The sequence below is a fragment of the Pangasianodon hypophthalmus genome, chromosome 13 (assembly GCF_027358585.1).
Source record: "Pangasianodon hypophthalmus isolate fPanHyp1 chromosome 13, fPanHyp1.pri, whole genome shotgun sequence".
Classification (NCBI taxonomy): Eukaryota; Metazoa; Chordata; class Actinopteri; order Siluriformes; family Pangasiidae; genus Pangasianodon; species Pangasianodon hypophthalmus.
The window spans coordinates 9,233,045-9,259,325 of NC_069722.1; the positions used below are offsets into that span (position 1 = coordinate 9,233,045).

General features: G+C 39.4%; 1 protein-coding gene across 1 annotated transcript; it reads right to left on the minus strand.

Annotated features, from left to right (window-relative positions):
• Positions 1 to 377: 377 nt before the first annotated feature.
• cbx6b (chromobox homolog 6b) lies at positions 378 to 25,398 on the minus strand. The gene is made up of 10 exons (XM_034310188.2): positions 25,139 to 25,398; positions 24,389 to 24,432; positions 24,236 to 24,301; positions 21,174 to 21,240; positions 19,834 to 21,081; positions 8,694 to 9,386; positions 6,380 to 6,632; positions 4,591 to 4,832; positions 3,376 to 3,555; positions 378 to 2,590 (listed from the first exon to the last, which is right to left on the minus strand). Exons 1-10 carry the CDS (start codon positions 25,205 to 25,207, stop codon positions 2,357 to 2,359), a joined length of 3,096 nt encoding a protein of 1,031 aa, XP_034166079.1. The 5' UTR covers positions 25,208 to 25,398; the 3' UTR covers positions 378 to 2,356.
• Between the last annotated feature and the right edge of the window lie 883 nt (positions 25,399 to 26,281).

The window sequence follows — 26,281 nt, forward strand, 5'->3', positions numbered from 1 at the left end:
ATATTTTTTCAATTTTGTAGAGATCTACAGTATGAGGGTGTTATATCCAATAAGATATGTCTAATTTCCAATAACACTGTGACATGCTTGTGTTTATTGCTCTGAAGCTAGATGTAATGGAATGGTTGCTAAGTAATACCAGCAGTTCCAGAGAATAAATTATAAGAAGTAGAGTACACGTGTGTGTGTGTGTGTGACACTTTCACTGTTAGACAGCCAAGGCCATAAAAAAAAAAAAAAAAAGACGAGAGTGAAATCCATTCTACTCCTCATAGTAAAATGTTTTGCAGAGTTAGTCTCAGTCGGATAACACAGTGAAAGAATGAGAGATATGAAAAGAATTCAGAAAAGCAGAGTATAGAAAAAAGATCAAGCAAAGAGCAAAAAACCTCCAACACAAACAACATTTTTTTAAAATGAGCTATTTTTATGTATACACCAAGTACATGACATCACAGTGACCACGTAAGTTCAAACTTTAAACAAATAACAGGCACCACGTTAACGTTAACAAACAACTGGACATTAATGAACTCTAAAGAAGATAAACAATGAATATAAATGATAGATCAATAGTTCTTTTCAGTTCAGCTGTCAAATTTTCATCCTTGTGCTACTGCATGCTGCTGCCGTTTTCAAATATCACTCATGAAAATGTGCAAAACAATATTAATATCTTCTCAGCTTTATCTGCAATAGTAACATGTGCAAGCCCACTGTTTGTTGGCGTTTGTGCTCCGTGCTCAGTTTCAGTATGGACATATCAACAGAACCTTTCCACCTCACCTCGTCTCTGTACTCAGAGAATAATAACATACTCTGATAGAACACTCTGATCAAATATACATATATACATGATACACAGTATATTACATAGTACACGTCCGATGGGATCTCATTTCATATGAATGTGGATTTAATCACAGTTATCAAAATTTAAACATACAGATATGAACAATAATGGCTTCATGAAATGCACTGCATCATGGATTATGCAATGTTTTATGGACCGTATGGAAGGTCAGGTAGGAAAACAGTTTGAGCCAAGATTTCTATCGAAATAAAATGTAATAATTCCATAACTGGGTCCAGACTTATTTTCCTCTATTGTGTAACTACATAACTTTCCTATTAGCTTCACTGTATTTAATAATATTAGCTATTAATAATCGGCTTTAAAGAGCAACTCCAGAGAATTTCATGAAAAACTGGACATTAAGCTGTATTATATCTTAGTTTAATAATTTACGATTTTAAACAAAAGTACTGTTCCAATAATAGCGTATTTTATCAAAACATAAAGCTGGCCTTAGACGTGAGTCACTGACTGTAATGTCAACTGATCCTGGGAATGAGTGGAATGAGGCTTATTCATTCCCATGCTGGCTTATTCATTCTACACGGCTTTGTGCTGTTCTGTCAGACACAAACATGCTCATCTACCCTACACTTGTGAAAGATCACTGAAAATCAGACCTTGTAAATGTAAATGTTTTTTCAAGGACAAAAACACAATGTTTGTTATAAAGTCGTGATCAGCTCCTGGGAATTAACTGACTTTTTTTGAGGCCTGATTTAATTATTTGAGCTGCAAAAATGACCAAAATCTCTGTATAGCTTCTACTGGCAGGTATAGTTTATAGAATGTCTTTCTGCGAGAGCCCCCTGCCTAGTGATTACGTCATGCAGGAGCTGGTGGGGTTTGAACATGGAGGTGTGAGAACAACAAAACAGGCTGCTGGAGTTGCTTTTTTTTTTTACATAAATAACTGATTTTGCCAGGAGTTTAAAGGAGATAATTGTTTGTCATTATGTTAAAAAAATCTAATCATATAATATGACACCATCATTTTAACATTAATTCAGCTCATTTCTGTTTTCAGAAATGTATACATTGCATTGCATTTTTACTTTTTAATTTTAAATACCTCCAGATTTTCCCTTTCTGGAGGCATTGCAATCAGGTTCTGTTCAAGTGAGCTGAGGATATTCATTATGTAATATCTGTATCTTCAACATGAAGAATAACAAAAATATAAAGTGCAAGAAATAAACAAACTGATGTAATGCCTGAATGATAATAAAGTCTTAAGTCTTAAATCAAAGTACAAAGAAATGAACATGGAATGTTTGTCTTACAAGTTCCAACTTTCTAAATCCTTTCTCTTTCCCAAAACATAACAAAAAATCTTTCTGGTAAAAATAAATAATAACTCCCTAGTTTCTTATATTCGGAGTTTAAGTAATTGGTTCAAACAGACATTCCACACAAGCATTTCCAGTCTCGTTTCACCTGACCTTGTCTCAGACACCCACCACCCCATCCTCTCCTCGCATGACCTCCTGATGTGACCCCTCACTGCTGCACGCTAGTGTGATGACTACAGTGCTCAGCCGGCTGCTTGGTGACCCCTCCGAACACTTCCACTTCGCGGCTGGTCCAAGGGACTACATTACCCAGCATGCCTGTGCTGCAGTGAGCTAATGCAGAAAGCTCTGCACGAGTCAGCGGCCGGTCCCACATATTAAACTGAGAGAGGTCACCTAAGAGAGCCCGTGATGCCTCGAAACGAAGTCCACCCATTGAACCCTGCAGGGAAGAGAAGACCACAGTCAGGATTTTGTTCAACATTTCTTTTGTTCCTTTTGACTTTTTAGATTTTATTTAGGGTTTGATACAAATCAAATAGCAAGGAAATCTTGTGTCATGTCTGCACCCCTGCCCACTTTGCCTGAAGCACTTGAACAAATGAACTAGGTATGTTTCTTACAATCCCCAGTCAGCTGATGGATTCAAGCTCCATCACAAGAACCACCAAAAGACACACAAGAAACTTCTCCATGTTCATGGTAACCTGATCAGAAACATGCCTGTATCAACTACGGATGGTTTAGATGCTGACTTTACTGGAACTCTGATGTATTCCTATTCCAAATGGCAGTTCAAATTTAGCAGTGTGAAAACAGCAGAATACAAAAAAACTGCAAAACTAAAGTGCTAACTAATCACACTCCCTTACAGGTGAAAATCAAATGCAGCTATATCTGTTCTTTCTTTTAGCAATGACAGCGTTTCTGAAAATCATCATCCACTGGAGCCTTTGTCTATTTTCACTATAGACTGATTTTGTGAAATTGAGCTCTGGTGAAGTGAGTGAACACCATACAACATTAATGACATGAGAGCAACATCTACTAATTCTGTAAAGTATTTATCCCTGATTATGAATACAATCCTTCTTTTGAAATGCCTGTAAATTCCCTATGTATATTTATATATATACACCTGTATAGCTCTCATGTCTGGAAATATAACTAACTGTGCAGTTCTCAGCTCAGCTGGTCGTCTTGAGCATTAGCCAGCGTATGACTCACCTGTTCCTGGCCCAGGACGAGCGTTCCTCCGGGACGGATGTAGTGGCGGATTGCCAGGTCCTTCCCCTCACCTTTCAGCTTGCCTCCCACGTAGGCGTGCCACACTCCTCCTCTCCTGTTCCAACTGACACACACATGCTGCCAGGAACCCGCCGTGAGGTTCAGATAGAACTGCGCCACCTATAGGAGGAAGGAAAAATTCTTGAATATTTCATCAGCAAGCTTTCTCTCAACATCACTTTAGGGTTTGCTTAAAGTCTCTCATACTGATCTATCGATCATAACGAGAGGCTAGGGGGCGGAGAGAGAATCTCATGAATGTCAATTATGTTATTATTTTGAGGATTTACAGTCTCAGGGAAGCTCTTACCATTAGCAGGGCTATCAAAGAACTTCATGTTGAATGGTAACTACCAAATTAAAGCCAGCAACACCATGAAAAGGAAAGTGAAAAATACAAGCATGATGCATTAACCAATCATCACAGTAATCAATGAGGAAACAACCCACTTAATGATTCTAAGCGGGGTTTAGACTGTTGTGTAGGTTGTGAAGAAACACGTTGTCGATAAACGTGACATACTCATTCACACTGATCTGGGATAGCGTGTCCTACCCACATTACACTATTGGAAGCAACACTAACTATGCGAAAAAAAAAACATGGCCAAAAGATGTTTCAAGAGATTACAATAACATTTGCTAACATAATTATAATTTTAAATAAAATGTGTAATTAAAAGAAATACATTAAAATTTAGTTATATAAACACACCCACATGCTCTTGGAGACTTGTATAAATGATAGTTACAAACTGCTTCATGTAAAGCATGTAAAGGCTTTTCTAATATACTATTAAAAAGGTTAAATCTAAAACTATTAAGGGAAACCGTTAAGGAACTCATACTGGTTCTATGAAGAATCCTAAAACACAGTTGAAGAACCATTTAAAAAAAAAAAAAAACTGTATAGCTGGTTTAAGCACTGATGTGGTGCAATATTCTGGAAAAGCTCTCTGGTTAGTAAACAGGTTGTGTTGTGTGGGTTTTTGGCAAATATTCTTTAAAATCACAAAAATACTTTTAGATCAAATCCAATACACAAAAGAAATTACAAAATGTGTTGTATAACCTAACAGACAACGCATGATTAGACATGTTTTCACATTGGCTGAGAGGAAGTGGTTGGTCCTGGGTGAAAAGCATGGTGTATACCTCATTTTTGATGACGAGCTCGACGGGGCCGTGGACTAACTGCTGCAGCACCAGCTCATGTGGGTCCTCTGACACGGCGTAAGAAACTGCAGTTCCCAGGATGCTCTGCACAGGTCTGAGCCACATGCAGACAGTGAGGGCGTGGAGTGTAGGGATTGCTCGCTTCACCACAGCATACATAGAGCTGCTCCTCAGAGGAAAAGAGAGCCTGTAACCCTCCGGGAACCTGTTCTCAGACAGACCTGACAAACAAACACACACACACACGCACACACACAAATAGTGACTATCAGACTTCCACTTGCCCATAGAAGGGTTTTCTACAGTTCTGCTATTTAATCCTATGAAATAGATATAGATACAGTGGTGTTGGTGCTTGAAAGTTTGTGAACCCTTTAGAATTTTCTAGATATCTGCATAAATATGACCTAAAACATCATCAGATTTTCACACAAGTCCTAAAAGTAGACAAAGAGAACCCAATCAAACAAATGAGATGAAAAATATTATACTTGGTCATTTATTTATTTTAAGGGAAATGATCCAATATTTCATATCTGTGAGTGGCAAAAGTATGTGAACCTTTGCTTTCAGTAGCTGGTGTGACCCTCTTGTGCAGCAATAACTGCACCTAAACGTTTGTGGTAACTGGAGATCAGTTCTGCGCATCAGCCTGGAGGAAGTTTAGCCCATTCCTCAGTACAGAACAGCTTCAACTCTGATGTTGCTGGGTTTCCTCACATAGACTGCTTGCTTCAAGATTATTTGATTATTTGATTTAGAAATTATGTGTTTATTCAGGAGCTTCAACCCTGGAGGCTTTTATTAAGGTTTCCAAATAGGTTGAGCTCCTCACTGCTTTTATTAAATTTTAAATTCTTGTTTAGGGAAATTAAATTTTTAGTAGAAACTATTATTGATACATTCTAATATATTTTGATTCAGAAATAAATTACTACATAAATAATTTCACTATTTACTTACTTTAATCAACAAATTGCAACAGTAAGTCTTTATCAAAATCTTTAAGAGAATGAAAAATATATATTTAATCTGATTAGAAATTTGGCCTGGTGATGTATATGAAAATAATCTACAATTTTATCACATGGTGGAAGACGTATGAAGACATATGACAACACTGAATTACGCACATACAAATGTTACATTTACAAGTTCTAATTTATCCTTCTAACATATGTCTAGTTCAGATTTAAACACTAACTAGAGTCCTTAACCACGTCATGTCAGTATTTATATGTTCAGATTTACAACATGGGATCTTTAAGACAGAACTAATGAAATGTTTATTGGTGCAACAATACACTCTCTCCTTAGCAAACATGAGCACATCACCAAATGCCAAATCATTGAAATCAATGAAACTTGATTAAACGTTTTTGGAGGAGTGTGTCTGATGAAGATATTCCCCTTGGCCCCTTAGTGAGGGAGAAACATTGAACATATACGCACTCGAACCTTTCAATCAGATGTTATGATTTAAAAACCTTTTCACAAAATATTTTCCAAAAGTGATCACATATTGTACGTATGTCAGTGTCCTACTTCAGGGCCTCACACTGTACAAATACAGTGAGAAAATCCCTCCTGTTTATTCACTCTCCTTTTGGTTTCTCACTTGTTCTCCTTCCCATTTCTCATCCTGTTTTTATCATTTCCCCTCTCTTTTCACTGATTTATTCTACCCATTCTATCTATACCACCAATTGTTTACTCCCTCACAGAACCATTGCTTTAATCTTCCTCTGTCTTGCTCTCACTCTCTCACCTTGCTCAAGGCTGCTGATTCGTTGGTGGACAGCGTCCAGCCCGTGGTCAATGTGCTGCTGATGTTTCTGGGTTTCCTTGCGAAGTGCTTTCCTCTCTTCTTCCAGCACTTGCATCTTCCGCTTCAGCTCTCGCTCCAGATTCTCGACTCTCCTCTGTGCTGCGGCTCCCTGGACCGTGACTGCGCTTGAGACACTGCCTTTGCCCTTCTGCCCCGACTCTGTGTGGTTGTGAGCCAGTGGAGCCATTTCTGCCTACAAGAACACTCATGCATTATAAATGCGTTTTGAGCAGGGATGCACTGAGTGATACTGAGCACTGATATTAGATAATACTGGCTTGTATCTCTGGCTTGGTATTTTACAGATTTCAATCTATTATTTAACCTAATTTATACTGAATTGTCATGATGTTGACTGACAAAAGTCAGATCATGCATATGGACACAGGACACAGCTTGTTTCAAAGAAGGTCAGCATTCAGCCATTAGGTTTGACATAACACAGCAACAGAGGATTGGACAGGAAGTCGGTATTGGATCAGTTTCAGGCCCATACGCAGAGTCTGATCTCAGTATGACAGCAAAAATGGGAAAAGGGGATTAGTACATTTTGGGTGAGAATTTTCACATTTATATTCACAGTCACCCGCATTGCATCAACAGTTTGGACTGTGGACAGCAAGCACAACAGCACTGTACACTGCAGCAGCTACAGAACTCATGCATCTTCCGACCCATGTGATCGATCACGCATGCTCCAGTGTACTACTGTGATTTAAATAAATAAAGAAATAAATAAATAAATACAACAGATGCTACACTTGTCCAGGCAGCCTATTATTTATTATCTCATGCTGTGCAAAGCTCACGCGCAGCTTCTAAATATATGCTGAGGAACAGTGACGTTATTGATTTCGAACCAGGTTTAATCACGCAAGAGAGTGGCGCGAGCGCGCGCGCGCGCTGATGACCGTTGCGGCACTCCTGTGATCAAACGCGGGACTGGCGCGAGCGCTCCGGCTGCAGCCAATCAGAGCAACGCAGAGCAGCGCAGAGCCGTAAATCACCGCGGCCACGGTGCGTGAACGTGAGCGGAAACGAGCTGCGGGGAAGGGAACTTTACCGAAAAAAAAAATAAAAAACGTGATTATCTGCACAGCACGATCGCATCTATATCCTACCGCTGATCTGCTGAACTCTCTGTGTGCGTGCGTGTGCGTCTGCGCGTGCGTGTATGTGTGCGTGCGCGTGCGCGTGCGTGTATAAATGCCGGTGTTCTGACATGGGTTCCTGCATGCGCGCACTTCACTTTTGCACGCCCATAAAATTCATCATGATTTTCCCACATAATTGAATGCTGGAGGCATTTTCTGATCATCAGACAAACTATGAAAACATGCCACCTGTTGTTTCATGCTGGAAGCATTTTCTGAAAAGACTGTTTATACTTACACAAAATATGCTACCTGTAGTTTTATACTGGAAACATAAATATCACTAAATACCTGCAATGTTGTTTTATGAAGCTCTGTAAATGCATGCATGACAATTCAGTGTGCAATTTTTTTTATTATTTTTTACATATGGGACAGTATGCTGTATGGGACATGACATATAATTAGATATCCAGTGCCCATATTACTGTATTTTTCTTTTCTTTTCTTTTCCCATATCCAGACTGTCATTATTGTCTTTTTATAAGTACATTGTAACCAATGTCTTTGCTATTTTCTTTCAGTCCACCCCTTACATAATGACTTATTTAACATTTTACAGTGCTGTAATTCTATATTATAATTCCTAGATCTTTGCGCCTACTGAGCCTGAATGAATTATAAAAAAAAGTCTGTAAATACATTAAATACATGATTATAAGCTTCTAGACTCCACTTACATACACAGACCAGGCTGTTTGCCTTCATGAATACTGAATAGAGAATATATACTTTCAACACTAAAATGTGTAGCATTTACTTAAAAAAATATAATAAAATAAAATAAAAGTTTGGTAACATGCCTCCCCCATGCTTCCACAAGGGTTCTTTGAATGGTAACTTTCTAAAAGGTTTCTACTTTAAGGGAACATTTAAGGGACCCTACATAGGGACACTCTTCAGGGTGCTAGATGACACCCTGTGAACAAAGAAGGCAAATTATATTTTAATTTTTTAAAAAAGAAATATAGGCTATTTTCAGTGTAAATGCTACACATTGATTTTATTCAGGGTAACCATGTCTCTAGTGTTATGTGCTTGGTCTTTTGAAACAGTTTCTGAAAGCCACAGCACTAGGAGCAGCTTGTGTGTTTGTGTACCTCCAGTTTCTCGATGCGCTCCTTCATGTGCATGATGGCTCTCTCCAGCTCCCGGACGGTGAGTGCAGGAGGTCCTGCATCGTCCTGCATCATGAGTCCGGCTCTGCTGTGCCTCCTCCCGGCCCATGAGCCCTCGCTCCTGCGCGTGCCGCTTTCACAGACGGAGAGTTTGCCGGTGAGCTCGCGGATAGTGCGCTGCTCGGCGCGGATCTCCTCCTCCTGCTGCTCCACGGTGCGCCGGAGCTCCTCTGCTGTGGCGCGCAGATCCCCCCACTGATCCCCCGCATACACAGCCTGATCATCCGCCTGGAAGCCTTTCGGTCTGCACTCTCCAGCCGGAACCGGAGTACAGATCAGCCTGCTGACTCTGACCACCTGCTGCTCCCCGCCATCACCTCCACTTCTCACGCCGGTGATCCCGTAGAAGGTTGGAGACTCCGGGCTGTTTCTCTCTCCGCTGCCATGGAGCGCGTCCATCGGTCCTGCCCGGGCCACGGAGCCTGACGGAAAGGTGAGGACACTCGAACCCGCAGTCAGGGACTGATTATCGGCGAGCGGCTGTGCGGCGGTCGAGGCTGCGGCTGCGGGAGAAGGAGAGCCGCCGTGCACCGCGGCGATGATGCAGATCACAGCTCCGACAAATGCCACCATCCCGGCGGCCAGGATCACAACAATGAACTTCAGGGTGGCGGTTTAAGCAGGCGCTGTATATGAGAAACGGGTAAAAAAAAGATTAAAAACCCCCCAACAATATTAATTCACCGATTACTCCTTTGATCTTCAGCTATACAGTGTTAATATGGCAGCAGATCAGGAGCGGATCCTCTTTCCTAATGATGCCACCAGTGTTTTCAGTGTAGTCTGCTCTCTCCCTGAAGCCCCGCCCCCTCTTTCTGCTTCACCGCTACGCAAATCTCTTCATGCACTACAGCCTGCTGAAAAATCATTCAGGCTAGTGCGCCACTTCGCGTACACTTTTAATATACTGCTCAGTACACCATAACAATAAGCATCCATGCCATGTTCTATGAGCTGAACTTCACTGAGCACTTACTGTTTCACATACAGCAGTCAAGTCCAGAATTACTGCAATGAACAAAAAATGAACACAACACGCTTAAATATACACTCATCAAGCACTTTATACCTACACACACGCATGTAGTGCGGGCCATCAGCTTCAGGTAACGCTCACATCAACCATCACATCAGAATGGGTAAAAAAAGTGATCTCAGTAATTTTGACTGTGGCATGATTGTTGGTGCGAGACGGGCTGGTTTGAATATTTCGATAACTGATCTCCTGGGATTTCTACACGCAGCAGTCTCTAGAGTTTACTCAGAATGCTGCTATAAAGAACAAACATCCAGTGCGTGTCAGTTCTGAAAATGGAGAATGGCCAGACTGGTTCGAGCTGACAGAAAGACTACAGTAAGTCAGATAACAACTCTGTACAATTGTGTTGAGCAGAGACGCATCTCAATGCTTTCGACGTCTGTCAGACCAGAACAGAAAGCTGAGGCTGCAGTGGGCACAGGCTCACCAAAACTGAACAGTTGAAGACTGGAAAAATGTAGCCTGGTCTGATGAATCTCGATTTCTGCTGAGGCACACAGATGGTAGGGTCAGAATTTGGCATCAAAAGCATGAATGAATCCATGGACCAAACCTGCCTTGTGTCAACAGTCCAGGCTGGTGGAGGTGGTGTAATGGTGTGGGGAATGCTTTCTTATCAGTCATTGCTTGAATGCCACAGCCTATTTGAGTATTGTTGCTGACTATATGTGCATCTGTTCATGGCCACAATTTACCCATCTTCTAATGGCTACTTCCAGCATGATAATGCACCATGTCTCAAAGCAAAATTCTTCTCAAACTGGTTTCATGAACTTGACAATGAGTTCAGTGTTCTTCAGTGGCCTTCTCCCTTGGGATGAGTTAGAATGGGAGACTTACAGCATGAAAGTGCACCTGAATGAACTGCAGGAATAACATGATGCAAAGGATCTCAAAGTCATGTTTCTAACATCTTGAGGAATCCATGCCATGAAGAATTGAGGCTTTTGAGAGCAAAGGGAGGCCCCACCCAGTATTAGTATAGTGTTCCCAATAAGGTGCTCATTGAGTGTATATAAGGGATGCTGCATAGTTTTATTGAGTACTGTTAACCTGAAAAGTTTGAAATAATAATAATATAATAAGTTTGAATAATTTTGAAGCCAGTGTTTTCAGAATAAAATAAGAAAAACTACTCGGCAAAGCCTCTGCTGGAGAAAATAACAGTCCTGGCCATCTTCCTGTAATGTCTAACAAGGTCAGAGAACACTAGTAGTAGGATCATGGACCACTCCCCTCCACGTAGAACATTTTATCTTAGGTTTGTAAATGTGGACTGTTCGGACCTGTATTTTTTAACAAGCTTCAAATGCAGAGACTCAGATGGCTAGTGGAAAAGAGATTTTGTGTTTCATTTGTATGTCTGAGATCATTATCTTGCTGACAGATTCACCTACGGCTTATTTGTAACCTTCTGGCAGAGACAACCAGGTTTTGTCCTATACATGCTCATTCCCAGTAAATGTCTGCTGTTCCTGAAACTTGTATGGCCCTGACTGTGATGAATGTTTTTATATATATATATATATACATATGAGAGTGAGTCATATGAAACCTTAATTTTTGCATTGTTTATTGCAAATAGGTATTGCACACCTTTAAATGTTTTCATTTGACTCACCTTCAGCTGCAGCTGAGTTTTGCAGCTCAACAATCATTTGGATCTTTTGCATTGAAAAGCTCTTTGGTTTTCCCCATGAAAATCTGTGACAAGGGTTATTTCCCGTGAGAAAACTCATGTTCCTCCCTCTTCACCAAGCATTTATTTTTTGATCTGTTGAACTAGGATATGCTTTTGATTGAGACCATATAACAACTCTCTAAGTTGCTCTGGATAGAGGCATTGGCTAAATGCTGTAAATGTAAATGTCATGTTTCTACTCAAATAAAAAGTCAGCAGCAAAAATACAATTTCTGGAGCAATTTAAATATGTTTTTAAGAAAGATATGTTTTTGAGAGAAAATATTTTCTATTTTAAAAATAAATGTCATAAAAATTATACAGTATATCGTTAGATAAATAGTTTTTCCAATTTTTTGACTGGAAAATTTCAATGATGTTTATTTTATTGTCATACTGTACAGGGTGCCAATAAATTTGGAGATGACTATATAAATAGAAATTGTAATGTACTCATAGTCATTATTTGGTACTAACAAACAAATCTTTGAAATTATATACATTAAGAAGATTTCTGCCAGTTTTAGATTATAATCTCTCTCTCTCTCTTTTTTAAAGCTACATCCTTGCTTGCATTTTAGGGTTAGGTTTAGGGTTAAGTTAGGATTGAGTTAGGATTAGAATTGTTGTCATTTAATATTCCTTTATTTTATTAAATGTGAAATACCACATTTACAAATAAAGCCATACTCTTGCAAAAGGTGAGACACTAAACTCTTCAGCCAGCACTCCTGATGTTTCTACTTTGACACACTGCTGAAGAAAACAGAGGAAAGAATGATGGAAAAAAGAGAGCTAAAGTGTTAAGTAAAACAATTTTATGTACAGGCACAGATACATGCAGTGAGAGAGAGACTTCAAAGGTCTCTTTAATTAATCTTTAATCAAAATTTGAAATACACATCCATGAAAGCATTAAAAAATCTGAAAATAGACCTACAAAAAGCAACATTATCTACATATATGAACATTGCCTACATACAGTAACAAACAAATGTACAGAGACAGACAGACAGACAGAGAGAGAGAGAGAGAGACAGAGAGAGAGAAAGAGGCAGAGAGAGAGAGAGAGGCAGAGAGAGAGATACAGAGAGAGAGAATAACAATAACAATAAACCAAACTGGGCCATCAGTTCTCTGCACCACACATTCTGCTAATCAGTTTCTTTTTCAGTCAGGGCTGAGACTCTTATTCATCACTTCACACGCAACCTCATTCTGAGGGAAACTAGATCTCGCAGAACAGAAAGTCTATTTTCAGCAATCCCACTGCACTGCCAAGCTTTAATTATGCTGGATTTAATAGCTTCCTGAAGGCCATCATTTCATCATGTCACACTCTTAAACATATAAATGTCACTCGTTACTATCTTCTGAATTCCTGCGACACTTGTGATGGTCATGAATCCTCTCTCATTTAAAAGAATATGAAAAAGAAGCTTATTCCTCTGCACAGCAGCATCTGTGGAACATTAACATTCAACTGGTGGGAGGAAATAAGCAGACGCCTGAGGCCTAGAAGCTGTTTTCTCTTTGTATGCTGGTGGTTTAGTGCCATCTAGTGCCCAGCTGAACAGCAATGTCCTCCAGACACACTGCTCTGAGCAAGGAGCTGGGTGCAAAGTGACCTGTGAGATTACAGTATACACACTCATAGCTTTGTAGGTCTTGATATTTGCAGTTTGCTGTGCAAGACAGAACAGCTATAAATAGTATAAAGAAAACAAACCTGCTTGAGTTGTTTTTTTTTTTTGTGTGTGTGTGTGGGAAATGCCTCTAAAGAAAGATAAGCCTAATAAATGTTTAATTCAATCTTACTGGATTGCTTTATATGTTTGTGATTTACATTTTCTTTATTATCTATAGAAATAGTGGTTTCCTATTGGTATTTTGCCTGTATTATTATAAGTTTTATTTAATCTTTCTAGGCTCTGTTGTTTATTATGATTTCCTATGGGTACATCACGAAATAAATAAATCTCCTTAGCTGGTTTGCCATATTCCCAAATATTCTTAGCATTTTTTAGTTTTTAGCTTCATAGTTAGTATTCCAACTGTTTAGTTACTTACATCTCAGGGGAAAAAAGGTGTAATCCGACTTGAAAGTGTGCTGTGCCAAAACAGCAACCTACCAAGTATACCTGAACCCAGCCCTATACTGATTTATCCCTAACCCTTTAATTTGACACTAAATCTAATCTAACCTTAATCCTACAAATTACATTTTGATGCAGCTTTCAAGGATGTATGTGTACAGTCAGGTCCATAAGTATTTGGATAGTGACACAATTTTTGTAATTTTGCCTCTGTACACCACAATGCATTTGAAATGAAGCAATCAAGATGTGACTGAAGTGTAGACTTTGAGCTTTAATTCAAGGGGGTTAACAAAAATATTGCATTAATCATTTAGTAATTACAGCCATTTTCCCCCCTCCATTTTCACAAGCTCAAAAGTTGTTGGACAACTGACTGATTCATTTCAAGTTTCATGGACAGGTGTGGCCTGTTTCCTCATTATTTCATGATAAATTAAGAAGATAAAAGGTCTGGAGTTGATTCCAAGGGTTGAATTTGCATTTGGTGGCTGTTCATGGGAACTCTCAATATGCCGTCCAAAGAGGTATCAATGAAGGAGGCCATCATTAGGCTGGGGGGAAAAAAAAAACAAAAAAAACCCAGACCTATCAGAGAGATAGCAGGAACTTTAGGAGTGGCCAAATCAACAACTTGGTACATACTTATAAAGAAGGAATGCACTGGCGAGCTCAGCAACACCAAAAGGCCTGGAGGACCATGGAAGACAGCTAAAGTGGATGATTGCAGAATTCTTTCCTTGGTGAAGAAAGACCCCTTCACAACCCCTTCTAGCCAAGTCAAGGACACTCTAGAGGAGGTAGGCGTATCAGTGTCAAAGTCTACAATCAAGAGATGCCTTCGTGAATGTAAATACAGATGGTATACCTCAAGATGCAAACCACTGGTAACACTTAAGAACAGAAAGGCCAGATTAGACTTTGCAAAAAAAACTTTTAAAAAAAAAAAGGTGTGACCAGTTCTGATACAAGATTAACTTGTACCAGAATGATGGGAAGAGAAGAGTATGAGGAAGGAAAGGAAGTATATCACATCATCTGTCAAACATGTGGAGGAAGTGTTATGGCATGGGCATGAATGGCTGCCAGTGGAACTGGGTCACTGGTGTTGATTGATGATGTGACTGCTGACAGAAGTAGCAGGATGAATTCTGAAGCATATAGAGCTATACTTTCTGCTCAGATTCTGTCAAATGCTGCAAAACTGACAGGACAGCGCTTCACAGTACAGATGGATAATGACCCAAAACATACCATGAAAGCAACCCAAGAGCTTCTTAAGGCAAAGAAATGGAATGTTCTTAAATGGCCAAGTCAGTCACCTGACCTCAACCCAACTGAGCATGCTTTTCACTTACTGAAGACAAAACTGAAGGCAGAAAGACCCACAACAAACAGCTACTGAAGGCAGCTGCAGTAAAGACCAGGCAAAGTATATCAAGAGAGGAAACTCAGTGTTAGGTGATGTCCAAGACTGTTAGTTTGTCCAATTACTTTTGAGCCTGTGGAAATGGAGGGACTATATAAAAAATGGTTGTACTTCCTAAACAGTTAATGCAGTATTTTTGTTAAACCCCTTGAATTAAAGCTGAAAGTCTACACTTCATTCACATCTTGAGTGCTTTATTTCATAGCCACTGTGGTGATGTACAGAGGCAAAATTACACAAATTGTGTCACTGTCCAAATACTTATGGACCTGGCTGTATATCCTTGAAACTGGCAAAGATAAAAATGACCTGGACTTCAAAGGATGTGCTTTTCCATAGTAGCAAATAATAACATTATGACTTTAGTACATTATATGCAATCATCTTCAAATTATCTAAGGATTTTTAACAATTATTGGTGCATTGAGCCACATCCCATATCTCTGGAATATAAATACTTTCAAATATTAATTGTATGGGTTTAGATCATTTAAATCTTAGTTTTGCAAAAAGCTGAAAACTATTTACCAAAGAAAAACATTTGTTGATACGGTGAAGCTTTCTGTAAAGAGACATTTATTCAACATATATGGTAGGAGTCTCCAATGTCAGTGAATTGTAATGATCAGTAATTTTTCCACCACTAACCACTATAGAGTCTTCAGGACAGAGGACTTTTCTAGTTTCTCTTAAAAAAACCCTTATGGTTTTTTTTTTTTTATTTTTTTTTTTTGTCTTTTTAACTAAAAGAGAGAAATTGGAGGCTGTTGAGGGAATGACTGTCAGCTACTATTGTATTAACATGAATGAAGTTGCTTTGAGGATATTCCAAAAACATATACAGTATGTAATTACAAATGAATAAAAAGCATGTCATTCTTTCATTAATAAAAAGAAAAAATCATTCATGGCAAATTGCTGTGGTATAAGAGGAAGAAATCACTTTGGTAAGTGCTGTTATAGGAAAATAGAAGCTTTGTGGTGCTAACTGTTTCTCTGCATGGCAGCGCACCGCATCACGCCTCCGCCTTACTTGTATGCCACACACCTATTAGAAGAAAAACCAGAATATTTGACTTGTGTTTCAGTGTGACTGTGGACTTACTCAAATCTGGCACAATCACATCCTTTGACTCTTATTCTAGTTCTCAATAGCTTATGCAGTAGAAGGGAAGATTAGGGGAAGTTTTTAAAGCATCATCACCATAAAACACATTCATTTGCAAAAACCACAATCAAGCATTTATTCCAACTTCTTTTTTTTTTAACAAGCTATCCTACTTCAGAGCAGTACAAAAGTTCATGTTCTTTTTGCCAGACAATTTAAAAAAACTATACAGAATACACAATCAAAATAACATAACTTTTTTTAACCAGTTTAAAAACAAGTTATCTTTTAAATTATTATTAAAAAAAGCATTCATTATTCCAAAAAAAAACAAAAACAAACCAACATTTATCATGAGTTTGTTAGTACAAACTCAATACATAGTTCAATATTTAAAGGCTTTTCATGATTACATGAGCAGAAAGAACACCAAAGACCTACAGACAGAAACTGGTTTAAAAAGTGTACAGTTCCATCAGCGTTAATACTGCAGCACTATAAATAGATAAGGCAGAATCGCTTTCTTTCCATGCCTTCATTCATTCACTCACACAAAGGTGTCAAGCAAAATGTGTAGTTCCAACAGAAATCAAAATCATGCTTTATAGAAGCGCTTCATGTATTTATATAAAAAAAAAAAAAAAAAAAAAAAAAAAAAAAAAAAAAGCATAACATCAGAGCTTGTGATCTACACAGTGAGTGTGTGTCCCATTAAAACATAATGGGCATGAACCTGCAGATCTTTAATGTCTTGGAGCTCAGGTTCCCAGCTCTGGTCCCGGAGAAGCACATTTTAGTGTTTTCCCTGCTCTAAGACACTCATCCAGGAAGGCTGTTAATTAGCTGAAGCAGGTGTGCTCGAGCAGGGAAAAGGCTAAAATATGCGGGACAAGGTTAGGAACCTGTGTCTTAGGCAAACCCTCTGGTATCATGAGAAAGCATTACAATAAACTAAAGAAGTAAACGTTTTAATACATTTTGCAGTGCTTATATCACTATCACTATAGGCACACACTTTACTTCAAATAAATAAAAGTAAATGGGTAGTAGATCAAATGGAAACAATAATAATAATAATGTAATCATTTCACAGGTTGTAAGTTTCAAATCATTTTCTGTCCATGTTCCTGTAAAAGGTTTGTACAGAGATGTGAGATGTGCCTAAGTCATGCAGAGTCATGCCAAAAAAAAAAAAAAAAAAAGATTTGGCATCACAATAATACAAGCATCGCAAAATTGAAGCTATGAAGTGCACTAAACAATAATATAAACAAGCGGGAATCAAATGAAATGATTAAATAAGGCTGTCATACTCATCAATTAGGTATCAGGAAAGATGTGAGGGCCAGATGTCATAATAAATGAGTGAAATTGTTTTCATGAAGATTTGTGGTTAATCTGGCGCAGAGAGCTAAAATGTGGGGTTTGGACAAGCACTCCTCTCGGTTTCGGATGTTAGGAGGAATTACTGGGGAGGGAACTAGCATCGGGGGGTTGGCAATGGAAGTTAAAGCCAGAGCCAGTTTATCACCCGAGCCTGAAGCAGCAAATTATTCATATTGTAAGAGAGCCTGCTTTTCTGTCAATTTACAAAGACGTCCATTTTGTCAATGTAGTCTTTTTGTAAACAAGACAAAAGCACTCACTGAAGGTGGATTTAGACAGTGCCATTTCAGCATTACTGCAAGATTATTACTTGTATGAGATGTATGTGTTGATCCTGGTAAAAACTTGGCTGTATGCTATAACAGACTGTGGGATAAAGTGTGTTCTCTGTCAGATTATACAATGAACATCCTCTAATGATAGACCAGTGATTAAAGAAAATTACTATATTCTGCTTACATCGTCAATCAGCGAGAACCAGGCTTGCACAGAAATTGAGGACACAAACAGAAACATCCTCAGAGTGAGCTTGAAGTCGTAAGGATATTTTTTTTCTCTCCATTAACATGTTTCTTTTATTGTTTCATCAATACCACTACCGTACTTTTAGCCGTCCTCCTATTGGGGCATCGTAGCAGCGGTCACACTCTGAGATTTTAATCAAGAATTAATCCAGAAGCACAACGTTGTCGTTGGCTGTCTTTCCATATTTAATTCTATTCTGCAACTGTACTCTCCTTCTTGCTACGAGTCTCTGCTTTGTGTTTAAGAACATGTCGCCTGGCTGGGTGCTTAGCTGGAGCTTGCCTATAATTACAACCTAACTGGAGGCTAAGAAAATTATATCAGCATGGGAATGAGATCAAACACGACACTTCCTTTACAACTGCCACATGGCGGCCAGTCGTAATGTGCTTCTAGTCTGCCATCAACATCCAGTAAACTTTACTGAATTATCCCCAAAGGCTTTCCCAAAGAAAAAAAAAATAACATGGGTGATTCCAGTGCTGGTAATGTGACTTAATGGCTCAAGGTAGAAGAAAACCATATCCTGAGATCTCTTCTCTTGCTGTGTAAATATAATGGATCATCTTTTTACCAACATTTGATTTCAGATTCTAACCTGTATCCAGGAAGGTGAAGAATGATAACGAGATCAATAGAGAGCGCTATCAGATAAGCTTCTTCTTCTAACCTACTTTTTAAAAAGATACATGACACAAATTGTAACCTAAATTAAACAAGTGTTTAAATTACAACCCGATCTTCTAGATGAATTCATGTAATCTAGTTTTCTGCAATATGTAGCCTTTTCTCCCCAGAGCTGAGTCCAGATAAACAGTCTTCTGAATACAGGATAGAAAACAAAAGAGAATAGAAAGTCTGTAAATATGTATCCCAGGAGTAGACCTCTGAACACTGAACTATTAACTGCAGGCTGTGATAAAAAAAAACAAAAAAACCCAATAAACGACTGAGATAAGCCCATTATTATTACACAGTCATAAAAGTGTTAGGTGCTTTCAGGCAGTTAATCATTACACCAGACTCTTCAGTTGGCCAAAAATATTCAAATAACCGAGTGTATGTCCTCACACACTGCACACAATGTGATAATAAAGGCCAGGAAAAACAAATGAAGAAAGATCACAAGCAGCGCATCATGAGAAATGCATTTGTCTGCCTCAGGCTAAAGATGTCGCAGATGTTCAATGAGGGATCAACATTAATCTTCACCTGGAATAGGGTGAAGAGCCGGTCAGGTTAATACCCTCTATTCAGCTTCAAAATGTAGCTTATATTCACCAGCTGTGCTTACCGAGACAGCACAATCAGTGCGAGATTGGATCCTGCATTTGTCTAAAACATGATCGGGCCAGAAACCACAACATTCATTCTTTTTTTTTTTTCCCTCATCTCTACAAGCCAATGTTATGGCATAATACTTTTAAAAAAGTCCCCTTTTAAACTCACTATCAAGTTTCAAATATGCTTTTTTGTGATTAAATTTTTTGGGGGGAATTAATTTAAGTGCACTGACTGGTCAAAGTGCAAAATTATCACTGCAGCAGTCTGAAAAGTGAAGTGTTATTATATCATAAAATATAAGAGCCAATCATGTTCCTATATGCAAATGCAGGCCAGGCAACACAGTCCATCAGGGGAGAAATAGTAGGTGCATCTAGGGTTTGGGACATTTCTGATTTGCATACACTCAGAATGTATGTAATTCATTTCCAAACATCTTCACTGTAAAAGGCAGTATGTATGGCATCTGAGTTCAAAGAGTATCCTTTTTTTTTGGTTGTCACAGTCAAGGGTTTGTCTTTTTTGAAGAAGATAAATTACTGGCACAGCAGGTAGAAGAGGCCACTGCCGGTAGTCCTGGAGGATGGCAAAACTCTTTAATAGTGACAGTAAGGAGGTTGGTTGTAACGTCTGTAATGACCACGTTGGCACACTGTGCAGCCATCTCTGGATGCCAGTCTAGATCCTGGTCTTCCTCTGAGGCCTCTTCGGATATAGGAATTTCAGGAACTTTGGGCTGCCGGCGGCCACGAAAGTGTTGGCGCTGTCTGGCTCGCCTGTCGGTTCCATGAGGCACGGAGAGATCCAGGATGTGCTCGTTGTCTTCAGACGAGGACGATAATGATGACGAAGAGGAGGAGGAAGAGAACATGGGGGAGGAAGGCATGGCTGACTGAGTCAATTTGGTTTTTGAGTCTGTTAGCTGAGAAGTGGATTTGACAGAATGTGAAATTTGAGAGTTGGCCTCACCTGATTGGGGTAATTGATTGGGATGGAACTGTGGTGAAGACGGGGGATGAGGTTCACCATCTGAGACATCTGAGCTCGATGCAGATCGCGGTGGCTCGACAAGTGCTTCAGGCACAGCTGAGGTCTTGACTTTTGAACTTTGAGAGGGAGATGGCGATGGATTTGTGCCTGTTTTGTGACCACTTTGTTCAGGCTTCGGCTTTTCCTCAGAAGGGTCCATTGTATAAGCCTCAATCGGCTTTCTAAAAACTGAAAACCCAGCGCCACTCATGGGTTGCTGCAGGCATCTAAAAGATACATCTCCAAACCTCCTGCTCTTCCCGATCACTCTGTTCCGAGAGGGAACTTTCTGGCGCCCTAAATGAGACTGATGGCTGGAATTTTGAGTCCTTTTGTTATTGGCTGGCCCAGTCTTGTCCATCACTTTTAGATTCAAGATCACCCGTCCCTTCTTCACCTCACGAGGTTTGACCTTCCGGTTAAGGATACGGACTGTCTCACAGAAGGGGCTGACTGTAGGACGGGACGAGAAGGGACCAGAAGATCCGATTGGTGGAGCTAAAGGGTCGGGGCGGGGCAAAGGCCGTCGCGCCATCCGATGACATCGGTGGATGTCTTTCTTCAATTTGGGCTGCGCAGCTCCAGACTGCAGCTTAGCATTCGAAGGGCCACTGGGATGGTACGAGGATGCAGGTGCAGATGTAGGTGGAGGCGGAGGTTTGGAGGACGGCTGGGGCCGACTAGGTTTAAACTCAAGGACTCTGGGGGAGCTCTCAGCAGCCTGTGCTCGTGACTAAGTAGAAGGATAAAGAAGGTAAATGGGGAATATTTTTACAACAGGTAAATTGAATCTGATTATAACACATATAAGGCACATTTACCAACCTTCAAAAGGAGTGTTTTAGGCTTGGGTCCTCTCTTTTTTGGTCCATAAAGTTCTTGTTCTCTCTCTCTGGAAGGAAAGATAGGACGAGATGAATACTTTTCATAAATCTCAGATAAACGGTCATCAGGTGCATTGTGGAATCACACATTTTAGCATATATATTTTTTTCCTTATCTCTCTTTAGATAAAAGGAAAAAAAATAAAAAATACACTCCAGGGCAAAAAAAGCAAAAAAAAAAAAAAAAAGAAATGGGCCAAGCCCAAAATGGCAAAATATTAAGCTTTTAATGATCTTAACAACAAATCATTGGTCAGGAAATTAGCAAGAATTAAACAAATGCACTCCTGAAACCTCCTGTGCCACCATCTGTTCGTTTACTGTTTGGAGAAAAGCTAGAAACAGGGAAATTCACTTATAAAGTCTTCTTGTTCACAATGGTAAAGTCACGATAATGATTAAAAAGTTTGATGTTGAATTCAAACTATGTCACATGTCTTCCAAAAAAATCTTCTGGGGTGTTTTTTTTTTCCCTTAAAAGATAGTCATTATTTGGTCATCTGCCACACCTGATGCAGCCCATCAAGGGCCTGATAACAAGCTCATAAATGGAACAGGATTGATAGAGCAGGGAGAGGTCTACAGTATTTCTTTAATTCTTGCTAATTTCCTGACCAATGATTTGTTGTTAAGACCATTAAAATCTTAATATTTTGCCATTTTGGGCTTGGCCCATTTTTTTTCTTTTTTTTTTTTTTGCCCAGGAGTGTATAAAAAGCACATAAGGTGTAAGTTTATATGGTATAAATTATGACTGTAGCTTAAAACTTAATTATGTCATAACTACTTAATAGCATTATTAATTATTAACTGATTTCTAATCTAAGCTTCTGTCCAAACCACTAAAAAGAGCGGTTGCCTCTCAACTACAATTTTATTTTACTACGAATCAGGTTTCCAGCCTGAGACTGCTTTGTGAGAGTCACCTTTCTGATGATACTGGTACCATTAACATTCTTATTCTGTCAGATCTACTGTAGCTTTTGTGACATCTGTTACATTCTGCTGTCCAGCCTTTCTTCTGTATTTCCAGTATGGCTAATGCTTGGTTTACAATTGATCTTTCTGATCAGTTCCGATTCATAATCATCTGTGAACAAAAATTCTTTACTGCCCTGTCACAAAAGGTGTCCCTCAAGGATCAGTCCTTGGTCCTCTCGGTTTCACCATATAGGTTTTCCCTTGGCCAGAGGGAACAGGGTTTCAGCAACAGGGTCTTATCTCCCAGTACTAGGTCCACCACAGCTCTCCCTCCCACCTCATTAACCAACCATTAAATCTAAAATCATTGCTGGATGCCAGCTTTCTTAAATTAAATCCAGACAAAACAGAAATTCCACTTCTTGTTGTTCCCTGAAACAGAATTTTCATGTAAGCATAGATGGTATCAGCTAAAAATTGAACCAACTGATTCATAAATGTTACCCCTTAGATTACTGTAATTTCCTCTTCATTGCATTTCTGGTAAAACTCTAGATGGAAAACTCTATATCCTTACACATACCTTAGTACACGATATACTCAATACTCAGATAGTTACACTGGCTACCCATTTCACTGATCAAGCAATACACAGCCCTGCCCTGTCTCCGTTTCCCCATAGTAGAGTTCTTAGATCTGTCATCATCTGACTCAGACCACTTCAAAACACTCGCACATCAAACAGCCATAACGGCAGCGAAAGCACACTCATCTCTGTTCACAATAGAGACCAGAGATCACAGTTAGCGTTGACAACTTCCCCAATTCACTTTCCTCTACATGATGATTCTGCACTCTCTCACACCACAAATGTTGCTGGGTGATGGCAGATTAATGACACCAGCATCCAGCGTGTGTGCTGAGAAGAACTGCATAATACAGTTGAGACCAAACGTTTCCATTCACCTAGGCTAAAGACATTCAAACTCAATTTTTCACAACTCCACAAATTCTCATAAAGTCAATCAAAGTATCTACTTTATTTCTGTAAGAGCTCATTTCAAAATAATAGCTAAGGGACAGATTTAATTCAGCTTTTGTTTACTATATTAGAATTTCAGTTTACATACACTTTGCTAGCATTTGGTGGAATTGCCTTTTTATTGCTTAATTTGAATCAAAGGCTTGTGGTTGCCTTCCACAAGCTTCTCACAATACTTTGCTGGAGTTTTTGCCCATTCCTCCTTACAGAACTGGTGTAACTTGGCTCTACACACACACACACACACACACACACACACACACACAAACACACACAAAACTGCAAGAGTGGGTGGGATCTGGTAAACTTTCTGCAGGAGCGGATGGGATTGGTCAGAATTCCTGTGGGACCAGGTGGGAGTGCGATTAAAAAAACTGTTCTGTACCACGTTCTGTAACACATTAACAGCAACCTGTAATTTTGATTACATTCAAAATATGATATTTTTCAATATTGTGCAACCATACTAAAAAAAAAAAAAAAAAAAAAAAGAATAAAATGCATATAAATATCCACAAAAACACAGGCTTTATGCATGAATCTATTTGTCCTGCATTTGCTTTTTTAACTTTCAATAGATTTACACTTTCGATATGGATGCACTGATCTCATATTTTTATTTTCATTATTCAAAACTGACATTAAATCTCTGACTATCAGCCAAATACTGATATTGACATCCCCACAGTAAACTAGCTGACTCTCTGGAAACTTCTGTTAAGTTATACAAGCTAGGTTATACAAAAGATCACAGATGTGACGACACAGATGTGCTCTTTGTTGAGGTGAAAGATCTGTGTTATGTCAATGCAACATGCATGGCACGTATTAACAACAACCACATTCTTGGATCAGGTGTTGTCTAATCTGATCCGACAGTGATCCGCCGATCAGCCTGAAACTAACAATCTGAAACTTAAAACATGAACATGCAGAATTCGAGAGGTCATGCCAATCGTTCCTTTGTATGTCATATTCCCACTAAACATACATGCGTATTATATGCAGGTTTAACAGAGAAGTCTGAGAACCAAACTTACTTTTGTTCAAAAGCTGCTACGAGGCGGTCATCGAGGATGTTCTCCTCTGGCTCCCAAGTGCTGTACCTACAAACACACAACACAAGGAGTTACTTATATAAAATCTGTTTATTAATAACTGGACAATAATGATTAACCTTTCAGATCACTTACTTTATAGCCCAGCCTTTCCATTTCACCAAGTACTCCATGCGTCCCTGGAAATGAAAACAAAAGCACATGGGGAAATGTGAGTACACAGATCTCCAGGACATGATCGAAGCCAGTGTCCTACAAGCAGCAGCAATAAAATAATACACACACAACATTCTGAAAGCAGGCTAGAGACGTGAGAGCTATACAGTTCCCCAAACAGGTTTACAGACAGTCGTGATTTTTGCAAGGCTTTTTCCAACAAACGGCTCAAAAAAGGGCTGTGGTTAGACATCGATATATAAGTTATGTGAGTTCAGGTTATTCTTTGCTCTAAATAAAGCCATGGCCCGGTCCTGAGCACAGGCAGACTGCTCTTTGTCAGAATTAGCAAGTCGGGCAGACACAAAACAGCTGTCTCCGTCCTACAGGCTAACGCTAGCCACACAGGCACACAACTAGCCTGCTGGCTAACGCTTTCTGCATCACAACATATTGCACAAATAACACAACAGGAGCACGGCTAACTGCGTCTAAAGCAGTGCGAGCGGACATTTCATCAAGTCTGGGTGTTTTTTCGCCCCAAACAGACATAAAACAGCATATCCCTGCTTTTCATGAACCGCACCTAAAACACGGCATTGTCACTGAAATGAATTCACTCAGTGTACGTGTGTGTATGAGAGAGAGACAGAGAGAGAGAGACAGAGAGAGAGAGAGCAAAGTTTAATCGCAGGCCGCAAAACGCCCCGAAACTGAGAACACATTAACCTTGCGGACGCGCCGCTTCAGAATGGCCTCGGCGGCAAACACGCGGTCCCCCGCCGCTGAAAGCTCCATAGTCTGGGACAGGAGACGACGCTTCGCCCGGTGAGGAGACGGAAAGGAGCCCCGCGCTGATCGGGGAAAACAGAAGCACAGAGCCCGACCAGTAACTGTGGGCTAGTGATGGGTCGTTCTTGAACGATTCGTTCATTTTGAACGAATCTTTAATGTGACTCGGGAAGAACGAGTCGTCTCGGGGAGTGATTCATTCAGTCGCGCATGCGCAACATCCTATAGGTTCTGTACTGGACTTAGTTCACCTGTTTCGAGTCTTCGAGTCTGAGTCGTTCGTTCGTCACGTGACAGCCCTATAGGCTTAACCAATGCAGCCTGAGCCGGAAAGAGAATTGATTAGTTCATCTCTCGAGTCTTTGGGTTTGAGTCGCTCGTTCGTCACGTGACAGCCCCATAAGCTTAACCAATGCAGCCTGAGCCGGAAAGAGAGTTGATTAGTTCATCTCTCGAGTCTTTCGAGTCGTTCGTTCTTTTGTCACGTGACGTGACAGCATTGGATAGAGAAATTAGTTAATTTACAAACGGGTGCATAGTTATTATTATTATTATTATTATTATTATTATTATTATTATTATTATTATTTACTCTTACAGTTACGTGATGCGTTTCTAGTCTCAAATTGTTGCTTTTAATTTCTGCCATGATGGTTCTTTTCCATAACACCGAATGTGGTAAAGGTAATAAAGAGTTGGTTACGCTTTAAACATTTTGTCCATATGATGGCGAAATCACTTTGATAAAGAAGAGATACTTGTTTTTTTTTTTTTTTTTTTTTTTTTACAGTGCATTCTAACCTTCATAAAATACAATACCTTGTTGTATGATTTATGTCTTTTGAGTTATCCCTTCAGATTAGACTATAGAACTGTAGTGTTACTTATTTAGGATTCATTTTGAGTCACTCACTATATGTTTAGTCCATAATAAATTACCTTCAATGTTTACAAGTTGTTTTTTATCTGAAAAGTCAGTTGTACTTACCAATGATACTTAATAACTTGTAACGAAATAACTTTTATACTTGATAACTTAATTGTAAAGTTATTTAATAAATCAGAATGTCTCCGCCCCTC

Excerpts from the sequence above, each read along its gene's own strand:
- cbx6b (XM_034310188.2), bottom strand. The coding sequence starts at position 25,207 with ATGGAGCTTTCAGCGGCGGGGGACCGCGTGTTTGCCGCCGAGGCCATT. Across the intron at positions 24,302-24,388 it reads TGGAAAGGCTGGGCTATAAA|GTACAGCACTTGGGAGCCAG; the intron begins GTAAGTGATCTG and ends GTGTGTTTGTAG. Across the intron at positions 21,241-24,235 it reads GTAGCAGCTTTTGAACAAAA|AGAGAGAGAACAAGAACTTT; the intron begins GTAAGTTTGGTT and ends CTTTCCTTCCAG.